At 39.7% G+C, this 17,776-nt stretch overlaps 1 protein-coding gene across 3 annotated transcripts in view; it reads right to left on the bottom strand.

Annotated features, from left to right (window-relative positions):
- The window catches only part of DACH1 (dachshund family transcription factor 1), a 351,590-nt gene that overhangs the window by 9,864 nt on the left and 323,950 nt on the right, over positions 1 to 17,776 (bottom strand). For all 3 annotated transcript variants that reach the window (XM_087938023.1, XM_026705323.2, XM_087938024.1), the window contains 3 exons: positions 14,463 to 14,610; positions 13,094 to 13,237; positions 12,125 to 12,193 (listed from right to left, as the gene is read on the bottom strand). In XM_087938023.1, the coding sequence (XP_087794149.1) occupies positions 12,125 to 12,193; positions 13,094 to 13,237; positions 14,463 to 14,610 (361 nt within the window). The remainder of the gene's footprint in view (positions 1 to 12,124; positions 12,194 to 13,093; positions 13,238 to 14,462; positions 14,611 to 17,776) is intronic.

Below are 17,776 nucleotides of genomic sequence, written 5' to 3'. Positions count from 1 at the left end.
AATCGTTTTCCTAATACTGTCTGCTATTTTGTAATATACATTTGGAAATCCTAAATAAATGCATACTATTCTTGCGGTGTTCCATGAAAAAGTTTAGCAATTTCATTTTGCTTCAATCAGCATCTTTATTTTACTACTTGTACCATAGAGTCTGTAATGAAAGCATTGCCTGATCTACAGATGAAAGGATACACCAGAAAAGGGGAAAGAATAAATTAATGGTAATCTATGTTTTGTGGTATTCAAACTAAGCCTGAATACCTCAAAGCCTTCGCTGCATTTTACATTACTGCAAAGCGATATAGCAACAAATACATTTCTCTCAAGTCAATTTTTTCCTGTGATTTTGTTAACTTGTTTTGTTTGCAGTTCGTCATAAAGGAAATCTGTCAAAACAGCAAACAAAAAAGTAAAATAACTGTCTTAATTTTAAGTATATAATTATATACATTTTCAGTATTTGGGCATATTTTGTTTTGAATGCAAGTTTCTACTTTAACATATGCTAGCAATTACTCCAGACTGTTTTTCAAAGCTCTTCAAAAGTAAGAACATAATAGGAAAAATGTCTCTTTTATAAATATTAGCTGAAACATTGTTTTTTTTTTTCCAGTAAGCAAAAAGATTCCATTGATATATTGCCATTCTATCAGCATGTTTTCCCTCTGCAAACACAATAGGCAAACTCGGGAAGATGGAAGACTTGGGCTAGCAATTGAAGCTCATTGTGGCCATGGTGGCACAATGGTTAGAGTGCAGTACTGCAGGCTACTTCTGCTGCCTGCTGGCTGCCTGCAATTTGGCGGTTCAATTCTCACCAGGCTCAAGGTTGACTCAGCCTTCCATTCTCCAAGCTTGGTAAAATGAGAATCCAGATTGTTGGGGGCAATATGCTCGCTCTGTAAACTGCTTAGAGAGGGCTATAAAGCACTGTGAAGTGGTATTTAAGTCTAAGTGCTATTCCTATTGTGTATAGGAATGAATGTAAGGGAATGGAAGCATTAAAAGCAGAAAATACTGTCTGAGAAATGAAAGGAATGCAAAAATGGTTCAAAAGGTTTAGCAATAAACATTTTTGAGTTGGCTAACATTGTGATCTAATTTTATACCCACTTAAAAGTAAATCCCATTGAGTTTGGTTTCCTTCTCTTCCGCCTAAGTATCAGTTAAAATTACAACTTAGCTTTTAATTCTTGTCAGATGCATGAAAAAAATGATGTTTTGCTAGCCATACTCTATAAAATTAATTGGTAGCCTTGGGATCAATTTTAATAATTTGCAATATTCTTTTCCACATCATCTGTTCATACAGAATTTCTGTCTCTGTTAGATGATGTTTTGATATGGGCCAAGATTCAGTTGTGGGATCTGATGCCTGGAATTTCACTCATTCTTCCTAGGTTATTCTGATTTCAACTACATGCAACAGAGATACAACATTATATTCCTGAATAACTAAGGTAGTCCTCAACTTATGACAACAATATAGCCCAAAATTTCAGTTGATAAGCAAGACATTTGTTATGTGAGTTTTGCTCCATTTTATGACCTTTCCTGTCACAGTTATTAAGGAAATCATTGCAGCTCTTAAGTTAGTAACATGGTTGTTAAGTAAATCTGACTTTCCCTTGTCTTTGCTTGTTGGAAGGTAACAAAATGTAATCACATGATCCTTGGGACCTTGCCAATGTCATAAATTTGAGTCAGTTACCAAGCATCCAAATTTTGATCATGAAACCATGACGATGCTGTGATAGTCGTAAGTGTGAAAAATGATCATATGTCATCTTTTCAGTGCCATTGTAACTTTGAATGGGTCACTAAATGAATTGTTGCAACTTGAGGACTACTGGTATACCTTAGGATACATATTCAGCATGTTCTTACCTTCCGTATTTACAAGCAAACCTAACTTTCTTTTGTATCAGTGGCCCCTGAAAATTATTTAACGTGAAACATAAGAATCGGATGAATAAATTAGATAAATTAGCTTGATCCACTTCTCAAATGATACTGATTCCCCCACCCCCCCAAAGAAACTGGTAATTGTGTGGCTGTGAGAAGTACGTGCAGAATAGCTGTAGTATAACAAGAACAACAACAAAATATCCTTGTGAAGGTAATTCCATGGGCCGATTTCTAATTACTTTCTAAGTGGCACTTTTCCAAAGTGTTTTTACTCAGCTTCTATTTCTAAGCTACACACCAGAGGGGTATTTTCTTCTAAAACACATTCTCCAGTGCCCTTCTCCTCATTAGGGAGTTTTCAAATTTTCAAAGGATTTACACCAATAACAGGGAGAGTGCATTTGCATTGTGTCCCTCGACTGAATAAATTTGTCTTCATTGTCCTATCAAACCGCAATCGCGTGCAGATTTCAAGTACAGGTTTGATTGTTCTAACTGTGTTGTACTTATCCTTGAAAAATGAATCTCTCATTCATAAATCTTATTATGTACCATGTTAAATTTTGTAAAGCAGCAATCTTGCATTGTAACCCTCTTTTTGCATTCTTCCATTATAATCTGCTCCGATATTAACTACTTGATGCCAAGTTGATCCCCTCCTTAAGTAATAGCCTTAACCTTTGCTTCTGAAAGACTAATCACTGTCCTTTTAGATCCATAACTTTTATAGAAATTGCTTTCTGCGAAGCACTTTATCACGTTTCATCTCCTAATGCTTGCCTATTCTGATTTTAACCTGACAGTTTCAATATTAATTTTCCATTTCTCCTTTTGAATTCCCTTCAATTGAAGATCTTGTTCTTCTTCTTATTATCATCTAAAATGAAGGCTTTTACTTCATTTGATTATGGCCTATCCTTGCAGTGATGAAGTTTAATCTTGTTTATTCAATTTTACTCTAATAATATACCTTTAGCAGGTTTTGCTTCACTGTTCGTAATTCATTTTCCACCGTCTTCTGCCCCTCTTTTGCAAATCAGCCAAGCTAGGTTTCTTGTAGCTGTGTCATGACATGCACCAAAATAATTGGGTTTATTTTAAAGAGGTTAAATGAAAACATGGTAGCTTAGGAAAATTAAACCTGTAGTTTTTGACAAATCAAATAAACTTCTGGAAAACATGGATGCGAAATTTTAGATTGTCACTAAAGCATGATAATACTTCATAGTTTTCGATGCAGCTGTCAACTCAGAATATATAAAAATGCATTTCTGCCCTCTAAGGTTGTGAGGCAAGAAAGAGGTGTTTCCCTTAAAAATTAAAAACCAAATGCCCTTCAATGATAACCACATCTAAAACCTACCAACTTGTGCAACTTTTATTTTAATGAAAATGAGAAGTTCATTAAAGAAGATAAATATTTCATTAGATGTTAAATAAAACAAAGAGATATTTTTGGCTTCTCTCAGCACAAAATTCCTTTGAAAGATTAATTAATACATGCAAATTATGCAAATTAGACCCATGCAAATATTTTATGAAGACAATTAAGGGAACCATTAATTACAGCTTTTTTTTTGCTTCAGTGAGATTCATTCATTTAATTTTAATTTCACTTTAACTGTTCTGATGTATAATCTTGCAGCTCCAAACTTTTATATTTCCTGGGAGCTCAGTTTAACTTGTATATTTCATCAAGTGAGCAACGTCTACGTTCTGAAAAGAGAGTTTCAATCGCGATCAAGGGAAAAATATGGTCACCCTCCACTTTGAGAAAATGGGAAACAGGAAAAAAAAAAAACCATCCCAGCTCCTACTTGGACAAGGTTCAGTTGCTGAAAAAGCAATTAATTTGCTTTGGCTGTGCTAATATAGGGGAATTAGAAAGTGTGACACAAGACAAATAGAAATAATTACTTCTCCAAAATGATGTTCTCATTAATATGGTTTGAACAGTAGGAAAACACACGCACACACATACAGGATTCTGGCAGGACTGTATGCTGTCCCCAGCTACAGGAATCAGGATAATGCAATGCAGCTTTTTTTGAACTTTAAAAAACAAAACAAAAAAACAAAAGAGATTTAACACAACAACAAAAACCTTCTGCAGATACTTCATTTTGTTTTTAATTTGGGACATTTAATTTGGGATGTTCACAACCGATTCAACCTTCCGTTCTGAATTCTGTCGGATTTCTACTAAAGACTTTATCGCTCGAAAGACATAATATGTATATAATTCAATGACCATTCAAAACCAATCATATTGATCTTGGTGTCAAATCTGCTAAATAAGTGTGCAGATGATCAAGTCCTTTGGCTTTAGAACACAGTGTCTCTTTGTCACATGCATCACACCTACACAGGTGTACACCAGGTATGTTTACATTTCAGCTTTGTTTATTTGAAACCAAATTTTACGGCGTGCAGAAAGGCATGATATGTAAGGTGCTTATGTGGTTGCTTAAGCTGCAGTAGCATATCTTATCAAAAGTTTCCTTAATGTTCTCTTTTATACTTGAGAACATTGAAGTTTTCTATTTACTGAAGCTTGAAACAAACAGATGGATATTCCAGGAAATAAAATTTTGGCTGCCTCACATATTAGCGATATATATCCAATCCTACCAGGCAAAGTACTTTTCTTTTAGCCGAATTGTGGCGTGGGGGACCTTGCACACGTCATCAGGAGAGAAAAACACCAATCCTAAATTTTGGTTGTTGATGTTTTCTACACTGGAGGAGAAGAGGACAATCCGAAACATCCTTAAGGGACTGTTTTTAACAACTCTTGTAAGCCTCGTGAAAGGCAAAGATAAATGCTGCTATCCTGCTTTACAAGCTGACATGCACGTCTGCGAGTTGACAGACCCATTTCTTGTCATCTCAACAAACCATGAAAAGAAGCTGTTAAGAGAACACCTCCAACCCCACTCTTCCTGTAAGTGATCCTGATGTCTGATTTTGGTATTATTTACACAGGTTTTCATGCATATTTTCACACGCATGAAAATCTGCGTACAGTTCCTTTTGTATTCCCCCGCGCCAAATAGGCAGGGGTGGGCTGCTGTGGGTTTGCTAAGATTCTGTGCAGTTCAGTGAACCCGCAAATCCCATCCCTGGCTGGCCCCGCCCACCCCACCCCTGCTCTTCCCTCCCAGGAGTCCCCACACAGCTCATTTTGGATGCCAGGTAAGTACGGGGCCCCCACACGGAGGCTCAAGACAGAGGTGGTCTTCAGCAGGTTCTGACCAGTTCTGGAGAATCGGTAATGGAAATTTTGAGTAGCTCAGAGAACTGGCAAATACCACCACCTCTGACTGGAGATTTTTCCCTGCCAAGCCCTCCAAGCCACACCCACAAAACAGGTAGTAGAAAAACCTGGGCCTCCCAAAGTTCTGGCGCCCAGGGGAGGCTGTTTTCACCCTCCTGGAGGCTCAAGGAAAGCCTCCATAGCCTGAGTGGGGGACAAAAACAGCCCCACTGCCATGGGGCAGGAGGCCAACTAGGCCACGCCCACCCAGCAAGCAGGCAGAAAACCAGTTGCTGATATTTTTGAAGCCCGCCTCTGCAAATAGGCACATTTTTGCACAGATTATCTTCTCCTTTCTTCATTTCTGTATATAATTGGCCCTTGCTGATTAAAGACCTACAGTACATCACAACTTTGGGAAAAGTAGGAAAAGGAAGGATCATTTGTATTTCAGTTTCAATTCAATATGAATTCAAGAAATTTGGGTTATGGTTAGGGGGATTATGAGCTTCGGATATAGTATTGGTCCAGTGGCAGAAATAGTTTCTGTGACACACATGGAAAAACAGGCAAAGCCTGGATCACACTATTGTGGTTGCTATCCTTACATTTTTGACCATACTCTGTAGACACCCTTGTTGGCCATAAAATTGAAAGAGATGGACTACAAGGTTAAGGGAGTTGTTTACATAGAAAGGTTTATGGCTTTAATATCAGAAGAAGAAATGACAAGACGATGGCAGGATATTGCTACAAGCCCAGAAATACTCATGGTCCTTTTGCATAATATATTTGGGAAGGCAAACACTCTGCAAATCCTTTGCATAAATATAATACATGGTTTTGTCTGAAAACAAGAGCCTGCGTGATGCAGTGGTTACAATGCAGTATTGCTGGCTAACTCTGCCCACAGTCAGGATTTCGATTCTGACCGGCTCAAGGTGGACTCAACCTTTCATCCTTCTGAGGCCAATAAAAAGAGGACCGAGATTTTGGGGGACAATATGCTCACTCTGTAAACCGCTTAGAGGGGGCTGCAAAGCATTATAAAGCAGTATATAATCCTAAGTGCTATTGCTATTGCTAAAAAAATAAAAAAGCCACCAGATTACATTTCTGTTTTGTTTTCCTTTTGAAATACCTTTCACTGCCCTTCAATATCATTCTTGACTTTTACTCCAGCCTTACTAATCTCTTTGGACACCACTTGTCTTAATACAGTTGTAGAACACTTTATTCAAGAAGATTAATTATTTTTTTTCCCTGAGCAGACCATGAGATCGTACATTTCTTTAAGGATTTAGTTTAAAGAACAAGATGCAGATCGCTCCTGGGGAAGAAAAACAAACTCATAAATATGTGAAGCTCTAAGAGAGACTCATTTTCTTTAAAAGAAGAAAAGTAACCCTGAAATGATTAAGTTGGTATGCTTTAACTGTACTACAAGCTTTGCTTTCTGTGATGATAAATAGAATAATGTCTAGTTCAAAGGTGTAGCTAAAAGTGACCCATGAACACTATGAAACAATAGCCTATTTATAGGTTACTGCCAGCAATCAATACCACCTTTTGTTTGACTTAATCAAAAGTTGCCTTTAATTGATTAGCTAGAGCTGAAAAGCTGCCAAAATACCAAGAGTTCTGTGCCAAAAGACAGGAAATAAACTTATTATTGTTTCATTTCTGTGCATGGCCGCTATAATTCCACCGCTTATCCTTAGTTTTAAGGGAGGGGAAAGTGAAGTAGGAGGAAAGTACATAATGAATGTTTTCATACGGAATTTTTGCAAATCAATTATGAAAGAAAACACACGTACACCCACCCACCACCCCGCGGGGGAGTGAGAGGTGTTTCAAGGCCACAAAATATAATTTGAGAATTTCTCATCTTTTCTAAAGCTGTTTAAAGAGCAAACCAAACAGGAGGATATTATCAGAGCCAAAATAAAGCAATGGCTGGGTGAATAAGCACAAAACGGTAGAAAACACTGCACGTGTCTGGGTCAGTCACTGGGATTGCATCCATTCAGAGGTGCTCTACAGATTTTAGTTATTGAGGTGGACTACCCTAGAAGCAGTAGAAACCTTTATTCATCTTTCTTTTGTTCCTATTCTGAGAACTTAAAAGGGACATAATCTTCCAGTTTGTAGTTCACCACATTTATTTATTTAGAAAATTTATATTGCCACCTTTAAAATTTATATTGCACATGGCAAATCAAGGCGGTTTACATTGGTTTTTCTAACTTTTTTCACTACACTGCAAAATTCCATGATCCTCTGTGTCCTCATTACAGATTTAATTTCCTTTCGCTTTGACTAGTTTGGAACGGGACTGAAGTGATGGTGCCATGCTTGAAGGATTTCATCATTCATCTATTTTCTTTGCAAAATTACTGTGGGGTGGTTGATCTTTCCATTAGCTGCCATTACAAAAGATATAGGAATTTGCCTGAAATGTCATATCTCTTGGTGAAAACAACAATGTATTATTCCAAGAACAACTATTGCTATTTTGCATTGGAAAGAGCTGTTACATTTTTGGTTTTAAGCCCCTCTTGCATTGACATTGTTGGTTTTAAATCCCTCTTAGCCTGTTGGGACTTGGTTCTTCCACTGGACTAAAATATGAATTTGACATTTTCAGGTTTAAAACCTCAGTAGATGGCATACTAGTTGACTTGGCTGGACCATAATGAGCTGTGGTGGCACAGTGGTTAGAGACAGCATTGCAGGCTACTTCTGCTGCCTGCCAGCTGCCTGCAATCTGGCAGTTCAAATCTCACCAGGCTCAAGGTTGACTCAGCCTTCCATTCTTCCAAGGTGAGTAAAATGAGGACCCAAAATGGTTGGGGGCAATATGCTGACTCTGCAAACCGCTTAGAGAGGACTGTAAAGCATGTAAAGTGGCATATAAGTCTAAGGGCTATTGCTATTGCTATACACTAAGCAGGTCAGGATTTGATGTGAGATTAACAAGGGACAAACAGGACCAAAACAAAATACACTGGGACCCTGGAAGAAGTTTTACTGTTGTCAAAATCACCTGTGACAATTAAGTCATCAGGTATTGGGTTCAACATGAAGTTGAAAAAGATATCAAAGAATGCACAAATGGAATCCTCACCCAGACTTCAAAGTATCAATAAGAGAGGCAGCAAGACTCTCTTACTGATACCTTGTCATCAGTTAACAATAACTTTTTATAACTGATGATCCATATCCCATGTTCTTCAAGTTGCTATGCCAGAGTTGGGGTTTTGACTTAACTATCTTCTCCTGAAATATCAATATTGAATCAGCCAACTTCCTTACAATTCATCTTTACAGTTGAAGTGAAGTTAACTCTCTGAAATTTTATAGATTACAATCTACATAAAGTTTAGTTTTATTCTTTGAGTATTTTAAATGTGTGGATATTTTCTGCCCAGGAAGCATTGGAGCAAAAATACCTCAAATTTGTAAGCCACAATATTCTAAACCTTCTAAAAAATTTCAATACATATTATGCTTTTGACACCAAGCCAACTTATTTGAGTAGTGTGTTTTTACTCACTTAGAACTATCAGTTGATCTGAAAACGGCATTCAGTGCAAATTAATTTTAAGCAACCTACTTTTGGAAAAACCTTCTCAAGGCTGCTCTCAAAATTTATTCTGATGCAAAGACACCATAAGAAATTAAATGACTGATGATAAAAAATATCCCTCACAATTAACAAAAATAAGAGTAGAGGTCAAGTTTTCCCCTGCCAAGTCATGTCAGAGTCTAGGGGGCAGTGCTCATTTCTGTTTCTTGGCTGAGAAAGGCAGCGTTGACCAAATATATTTTCTGAGGTCATGTGGCTAGCATGGCTACATGCCAAAGGCACATGGAACACTGTTACCTTCCCACCAAAGTGGTACCTATTTATCTACTTGCATTTGCATGCTTTCAAATTGCTAGGTGGGCAGGAACTGAGGCAGGGATGGTTGTTCACCCCGTTGTGCAACGTTTGGGTCTCCAACCTGGGTTATCAGCTTTTCAGCTGACAAGCTCAGCATCTTTATCCTCTGAGTCATCACGCCCCTCATAATATGACAAAATTGTAATGAAAGTAATTGTAACAAACCATAACAAAAGTAGCCAATAGCAAAGTACCAAACCCCAATGTTACTAAAATATTCAATGCAGGAAGTGCTCCAGCATATATGCAGGACTGTTTCTTCTCCTATGAAACTTCTCCATTCTACTCATGAAATGCTCTTCCTTCACTTTGACAAGCTTTCCTAACACACTCAATTTTTCAGAATCAAAAGATTAATGACTCTTTGTAAGTAGACAGCTGTCCTATCACCTTCTGATTTATATACAGCCAAGAGGAATAACATTTATGTTTCATTACCTCCATAGTGAATATATTTATGACAAACAGTACATGTAAGCTGTTTAACCTCCTAGATGATCATCATCTTGCTCATGTCAAAAGAGAAGGAGGAAGAAATTTGGTGGTCTCGTTATGCAATCGGCAAACTCTCTGGACACCACAAATTTCTCTGATGCACAATAAGTTTAGTTTAGTTTACGTTATTGTCATTGCACCTCATACAACAAAATCAAACACCTTCAGTGCACATCATGACCATGAAAATAAACACAAACACACATCCTTCACACTCCACACATTGAATTGAAAACCCCTGACACTGAACCAATACTGCACTAGACAGTAGAATTCAACAGAGCTACTGCTCTAGGATAGAAGCTGTCTTTCAGCCTATTTGTCCTTGTTTTTATTATTGTGTACCGTCTGCCAGATGGTAATAGTTTGGGGGGAAAAAGGGAGTGCCCAGGATGAGATGGATCTTTGAGATTGTTTTGCACTTTCTTAAGGCAGCAGGAGCTATAAAGCTCTTCCAAAGAAAGGAGAGGGCAACCAATGATCCTCTGGGCAATGATGTTAACTCTGGAGTGCTGTCCTATCTGCCACTGTGCAATTGGCAAACCATACAGAAGTGCAGTAAGTTAAAATACTGTCTATGGTGCAGTGGTAGAAGATCACCAGAAGTTTTTCATTCAGTTGTTGTTTTCTGAGAAATCTCAGGTAGTATAATTTCTGCTGGACCCTTTTGAACACGGCTGCAATGTGAGCACCACAGGACAGGCCCTCTTTTGGGGTAACACCCAGAAACTTAAAACTGGCCACTTGCTGCACTTGGTCTCCATTGATAAGCAAGGGCTGGATGTCTGATCTGTTCTTTCTATAAGCTTCTTGGTCTTATTGGTGTTGAAGACCAAGTTAAGTTGCTTATTTCTTACTCTTATATCTCCTTTTCATCTAAGAAGCACAATTACATTCACTGTTCACTCTTGTTGCAGCTAGAAGGTCTTGGATATGAGGTTTTGTCTCAGTAAGTATTGGTAGATTAAAAACATCTTCATTGTATATCATTTAAGTGACTGACTCAAAATTCCAGGAGATAAGAAGATGACATAAACTTGGTCTGTGGAGCATATAGATAACTCTGGGTTGTATGAGTTCTCTGAGCTTGATTTTTTCATTTGCAGTTGTTACCTTCAGATGTTACCTAAGTGAGCAATAAAAATCCAAGCTCAGAGAAGTTTTACAACTCAGTGAATTTGGATGTCTCCTTTTCTCCTCCTTCCATCCTGTGGCACGTATTTTTTTAGGGATGGGACGGAATAACTAATCTTAAAAACAGAGTTCACATTGTTTGGATGTTTCTACTTTCTCCTAGAATGTCAGGCAGGCAAAAACGCCTGCATGTGTCTTCCAGAAATATATACCTGTTGGGTTTTTGGTTAACAACAACATTAAAAAAATATATGAATTGGACAATCTGGCGGGCAAATTCAATGAAATTGAGATGCTGATAGGCAGAACATTAAATTAAGTTAATCTCACTGGCTCAGAGCAAGGTGGTTTGTACAGAGCTAATATATTTGAAACAATGATGAGTCATCAAACCATCTACCACCTTTCTGGCTGGTGTCATTGAGATCACACCTGGCAAAATAATTCACGGCCAATTCTCCGATGTGTCTCCTGATGTGTGAAGAAGAGACAAACTATCTATTCCTTTTTATTAGTAGTGTTATTAATGCATGTTTAATTATTGCATTGCTTATTATCTTCCTCAACATTTTCCTATGCTATCACAGCATAGGAACCACAATGCCTCACAAGAATTACAAACTGAGGTTTAATGCAAAAAGACAGTAAATGATACATTTACAGAGATTGACTTTAAAATGCAAATGAAAAGACAACTCTAGTTAATCATTATAGATTGTCTTTGAAGAATTTACTTTCCTTTAAATTGGAAAATAAATGCTTTGTGAGTTTGTGTCTCCCTGTTATTTATTATTCATATTAACATCCTCGGCCCAGGGATAAATAGGGCCAGTATAAATAATTTTTTTAGAATATCTGAGCTACTTGTCTACTTTTTGCTTCTCTATACTTATATATTAAAATATGAATAACTGTAATGATGATGCAATCTACTCAGGTGCAGGATAACAGTTAAGGAGTTAAATTCCGAGTGTTCTCATTTCTTTTGCTTGTTTCAAAAACTGGAAAATTATGAAGCATTCCAGTCTTGAAAATTGTCTAGTTAAGCCAGATTTGAAACTGAAAATGTGTGGCTCACATTGTGGCTCACAGTGCATTTGTGTTTACCATGCCAAATGAAATTCTTCATCGTCCCATATTAATTGTTCTTCTAATTGCATTATATAATGTGGAATGACCTGCTAATTTAAAGAAAATCTATCACATGAAATGAATTTTCTTTTCTGGGGAAAAAAAAAAAAAAAGGCCAGATGAAGCTGACCTTGAATGAACTTGTTTTGATGTGGCCCAGATGGCAGGTTGCATGCTTGAATAGCAGGCTAAAGTAGAGGGGAAAAAAACTAATATACTGCGATCCAGATTTATGGCCTTTTGAAAATTCCTACCTTGTATTGTCCTCTCAGCATCTGTTCGGCCCCCGCTGCGGTCAGCTTCTATCTCCGGGGTCAGAGAATCTAAAAAGCACAAAAAGGTAGAGCTGACACATATTTCACTCGGATCTTAAAGGGCTCTTTTTACAACCTGTTACCACTTCTGAATCACCGTACAATCAACCTTTGCCTCCATGTTGAATGTTGAACAAAAATGGGGGCCAGCACCATAATTTTGTGATGAGCAAGATCGATGGGAAGGAATCGTGAGAGCAGGGAGAGAGGGCGGACACGGCCAAGCTGATAATTTAATAAAACTCAAAAAAAAATTTAGACTTCTTCCTTTTAACAGAATAACCCCCTGCTCAAGCATGAAAACCCTATACCAGGGGTGTCAAACTCAAGGTCTGTAGGCTGGATCCAGCCCACAGGAGGCTTAGATCTGATCCACAGGCCCATTCTGAAAACAATGAAGGACTGGCCCGTATAGTGCCTCTGCCAGCAAAGACAGAGCTTGGGAGGGAACACAGCCTCCCTGAGCTGTTTTCACTGGCAGAGGGCTGTAGGAGGCTGTTATGGCCAAAAATGGAACCCAGGTGGACCTCCCTGAGCTCCATTTTCATAGGCAGAGGGCTGCAGGAGGCTGTTGTGGCCAAAACGAAGCCTCAATGAGTGACATTGAGCTGGCCACTCCCCCTGGCCACCACCATCCCATTCCCCCAAGGTCAAACACAACCCTGATGCAGCCCTCAATGAAATCAAGTTTGACACCTCTGCTCTGTACCATTCACAAAAATGACCATCCAATTTCTTAAAAACTTCCAGTTTTAGATGTAGACATCCGATCAGCAAGGGATAAGAAGTGTTATTTCCCCAAAGGGGCCTGTGGTTTGTTTCTCTTCCTTGCACTTAAAGCAGTTGTGATGCTTTCAGTAAAACCATTTGATCCCAGCATCAGCCAGACGGAGAAGTTCACCATCTTACCATTTAGGACCCTGAGGTTATCGGTGGAAGCGGCTTGTTTTAGCGCTTGCTCCGCTTGTTCTCGCCGCTTTGTTTCAAATTCAAGCGCTTCCTGCAATTTCCTCTTCGCCTTCTTTTCCTTCTTTAATCTTTTCTGAATTATTGCTGTTATGTGTGTGTGTGGGGGAAACAAAAAACAAAACAAAATCCATTCAAGTTCAACTACAAGACCTTGTCTCTAACATTTTATTTATTCTAGGCCCCGTGATCATCGCTATGGCAACGTTTAGCATGCTGTCTTTCCATTTATGCATCTGGAGTTTAAGCAGTGAGCAGAGATTAATTCCAAGGGCAGGTTTTGCAGGGCTCCATGTAAAAAATGAACCACCACCTGGTTGATCTCTGCCACTTCCTAGTGGATACCCTAACATCAGGTCAAAGTTGGGATTGTGGAACTCAACGACTACACCCAGGTATTACAATCCCTTCCCGTATTTAAAAGCACTTTTAGAAAGGCAGAAATGAAGGTTTGGAAAAAGAAAGAAACTGCCCCAAGAATATTAAGCATGAATAAACTTCAAAACTCTGCACATCCATAGAACAAAGAATCAACCCCTGCCAGTTTGTTCTCCAGATATCTCACAGACTGTTTTCAGTCAGAACCAAAGAAGCTTCTTGGATGAGATGTGAAATGTCTTCAAGAAAAAAAGAAGAAAGACTAGTTGCCTTTTGAAAAAGTATCTTCGGGACAATCTGTTCTTTGCTACTTTCAGCCTCTTCCATTCCTCCCATAAAGTAAAAGCTGTGGTTGTTTATGGAGATTCTCATTCATCCAGATCCTGGTTGTCCCAAAGACGCTTTTTCAGAAGGCAACTGGACTTTCTTTTTTCCTTGAAGATATTTCACTTCTCATCCAAGAAGCTTCTTCAGTTCTGACTGAATGGAATTTTGGGGTGTAGCTTCATTTCACAAATTGTGACATTCACAATGTTGCTCATTTATATACATTCATATCTTTTTAAACAACTCTCATATTTCTTTTAGTTGTTCATATAGTTGTGGTGGAAAGGAGACTGTGAAACAGAGAATAATGGTGGTACAAAAAGGAGTAAGGAAACTCTTTGTTGTTGGGACTCGTAATTGTTGAGAAATAGAGCCAAACAGCTTCTTGGAACTTTGCTCTCTAGTTACAACAGACATCCCCGGGATCTCTTATCTGTTCTTGCTGGTATTCTTTCAATTCAGATACGAAAAATAACTCGACACCCCATCCAGTACTATCATCAAGGCTCTTGAGTACAGAAACTATGCAAGAATTGCACCTTGATGGTTTGAGACAGCTTGGAAAAACTAGGGTAATAAGACAAGGCTATTATTTTCTTTTTCTTACCTCTGTTCTTCTGCTCTACTGCTAGCTGTTTTTCAAGAGTTTCTCTCAGTTCTCGTTCCCTGAAGAGTTCCATTTTGAGCTCCGTCTTTTCAAGCTGCACTTGCTTTTCTTGAGCGCGTGCATTGTCTATGGCAACTTTTAAGAGCCCCTGATGGAAGAGAATGATGAACAATCAGCCTTTGAACTAGGAAACAGCGGAATGGGACTTATATTATTTATGGACAACTTTCGCAGTGGCTTGTCACTCTCTCATAGTCTTGAAGATGCGTAGAAGACCTTTGCTTTTGTCAACTATATAATAATCGAAAGAGAAAGACTTAGAGCCAATCCAAGTGAACTATCCTTGCTTAAATTAACTGCAGGGTTAATCATGACTTCATGATGGTTTCAATGGGACTTAAGTTTGATGAACTTGATCAAGTCTTGAAAGGAAAAGGATAAGTGACATTCTAGAAGTCTTTATGTGCACTGCAATTCTCATGTGTAGATGAACCTGTCTGATTGAATTATGGATGAATTCAGCTCAGGTTTACTGCCCCACATCTATAAAATAAAGATTATTTGAAAGAGGAAGCAGGTGATGAATTATGCTCTACTTTAAAAAGGACATTTAATTATGTAGAAGGCATGACATCAGTACAGGTCCAAATCAGGGAAGAAACACATCTTTATACTATACCTAGAAGGTATAGCATTGGAAAGATCTAACAGCAAGCAAAGAAAGAAAAAGGAAAGAAAGCAAGAAAAATCTCCATTTTGCAACTGGCCACATCTTCTCCATGAAATACAACTTGGAGGTTTGCAAAGACTAAATCCACACACTTCTTTGTTGATATACTTTAAATCATAACTAGTTCCAGGAGTTCCATGTGGGACCGATTGCTTATTAAGGATTTCACTGTGGCTTCTGAAAAGGCTTTTTTTTTTTTTTTTTGCTTTTTACAAAACTTGCAGTGAATTTTCTGAAAGTCCGAATTCAGAAATGAAGGGTGCGATTGCAAAGCATGACCAAGTGCAGCCTTTGATTAAGTAATCTGGTGTGAAGGAAAAGCTTCCCTTTTTCCTGTATTACACATAGAAAACATCAATGGACAAAGTAACTCACCAAGCTATGTCATTTTCTGCGACTGTGCAAGGAAAGTATCTGAGACAGTCATCCAAAACTACTGGCCTATTGTAGTCAAATTGAGACCAATAGTGAAAAAGGAAATTTAATCCTTTGACATGGATGCACGTGGAGTTTGTCTTTGGTCCATTTTATCTGGGACCAAATGGGCAATTCTTTTAGAAAATGGTAGATAGGGGGGTTCTGCCTCCAGCAGAAGGAAGAAATATGGTTTGTCTCGCCTAAAATGGAGAATACTAAATGTAGTAGAGGAGGAATGTCAAACTCAAGGCACGTAGGCTGCATCTGGCTGCAGGGTGCTTAGTTCTGACCAACAGGGCTGGACTGGAAACAGCAAAGGACCAGCCTGCGGTGCTTCTGCCAGTGAAAATGGAGCTTGAGGGGAGGCGCACATGGAAGGAAAAATAAGGAAAGAGGGGAAGGAAGAACAAAGGGAGAATGTAGAGGGAAGGAAAAAGAAGAAAAGGAAGGAAGGAAAGAAGGAGGGAGGGAGGGAGAGAGAGAGATTATAATAGTGAGGGAGGGTCTCAGGGAAGTTCTGCCTTAACACTTGGCCACCACAGTGCCATAACTGAGGTTGAACTGGCCATGGCCACCATGGCCACACCCATGCCCACCCCTCTGTGGTCAAACACAATCCTGATGTGGTCCTCAATGAAATCGAGTTTGACAGCCCTGCAGTAGAGTATTCCTCCAGTTCAAATATAAGGTCAGATTTAAAAAACAAACAAACAATGCGGTATTACAGCCCCAACAAAATCCATCTCTTGTGGTGAAGTGTCAGGAAAGAAGTTAAAATTCACAAGGGACCTTCCTTTCCTTTGGGTGATCCCTCTTTTCTGAACCATAGAAACGAGCTGCTATGGCAACTGCCATCTTTTTTTCCCCTCCAAATGACACACATTCATGTACATGTTTCTTCTTCATCAGGAACAAACAATTAGTAACAAATGAAAGAGATCATTACATCAAGTGCCCTTTTAGATCACCCCAATTAAAACTTTAGTTTAGCTGTATTTTAATTCTAACATACCAAATTCTAATTTTCTGCTCTGATTGCTCTTGTTGACTTATCTTTGAAAGATGTATTCGCAGTGCAAAGCCTAGAGATTTATTTAGCAACATGCCAATGCTGGCACCACTTAACGTGTTGATTGGTTGTATTATCAGTAGCAATGGAAAATAAATTACTATTAAACTATTATTGTCCTTGGCTGACAAAACACAATATTTTGTTGTTCTTTAAATATGAAACAATCATGGATAAACATGGAGAATAATGCTAAGCTAAAAGCATGATGGGGTAATTTTTATCTTAAGCACCTTTACCCCCCCCCCCCCCCCCCCCCCCCCCCCCCCCCCCCCCCCCCCCCCCACACCACACCCCCCCCCCCCAACCCCCAACCCCCCCCCCCCCCCCCCCCCCCCCCCCCCCCCCCCCCCACACCCCCCCAAAAAAAAAAACAAAAAAACCCCCCAAAAAATTCCCCCCCCCCCCCCCCCCCCCCCCCCCCCCCCCCCCCCCCCCCCACCCCCAACACCCCACCCCCCCACCCCCCCCCCCCACAACCCACCAACAAAAACACAAACAACCCCCCCCCCCCCCCCCCCCCCCCCCCCCCCCCCCCCCCCCCCCCCCCCCCCCCCCACCACAACCCCCCCCCCCAACCCCCCAACCCCCCCCCCCCCCCCCCCCCCCCCACCCCCCCCCCCAACCCCCCCCCCCCCCCCCCCCCCCCCCCCCCCCCCCCCCCCCCCCCCCCCCCCCAAAACCCCCCCCCCCCCCCCCCCCCTCGCCAAAGCGTGAAGCTTTAAAGGACATTGAACATTTTGACTGGGCTGAGGACCGTCTTGTCTTCTCTCTGTGTTATTCCCTCAACATATTTCTGAAACAATTTGTTCTAATGTGATTTATGGAAATGCTGCTCATTATGGCTGGGAAAAAGATGGTTTTTTGGCTCAGCAGCCCACTAGGGACCACTTAGAACCTACAGAAAATGAACTTTCATATTTTGAAGTTGCATCCAGCACCTTCAGCAGGGCAGCCAAGAGAGACACCAGGCTGATGCCAACATGAAAGCATCTGGTCCTGCCAATGAACATCTAGTGTGATGTACTTGGAAAGAACGGGATTCTTTGACATTGTATCTGGATGAGCAAATTCAATACTATGACAATGAACATCTGA

This window comes from Pseudonaja textilis, chromosome 8 (genome assembly GCF_049901715.1).
Source record: "Pseudonaja textilis isolate UNSWEBS1 chromosome 8, rPseTex1.2, whole genome shotgun sequence".
Classification (NCBI taxonomy): domain Eukaryota; kingdom Metazoa; phylum Chordata; class Lepidosauria; order Squamata; family Elapidae; genus Pseudonaja; species Pseudonaja textilis.
The sequence above is the reverse complement of the archived record's forward strand: the minus strand, read 5'-3'. Positions and strand labels throughout refer to the sequence as shown.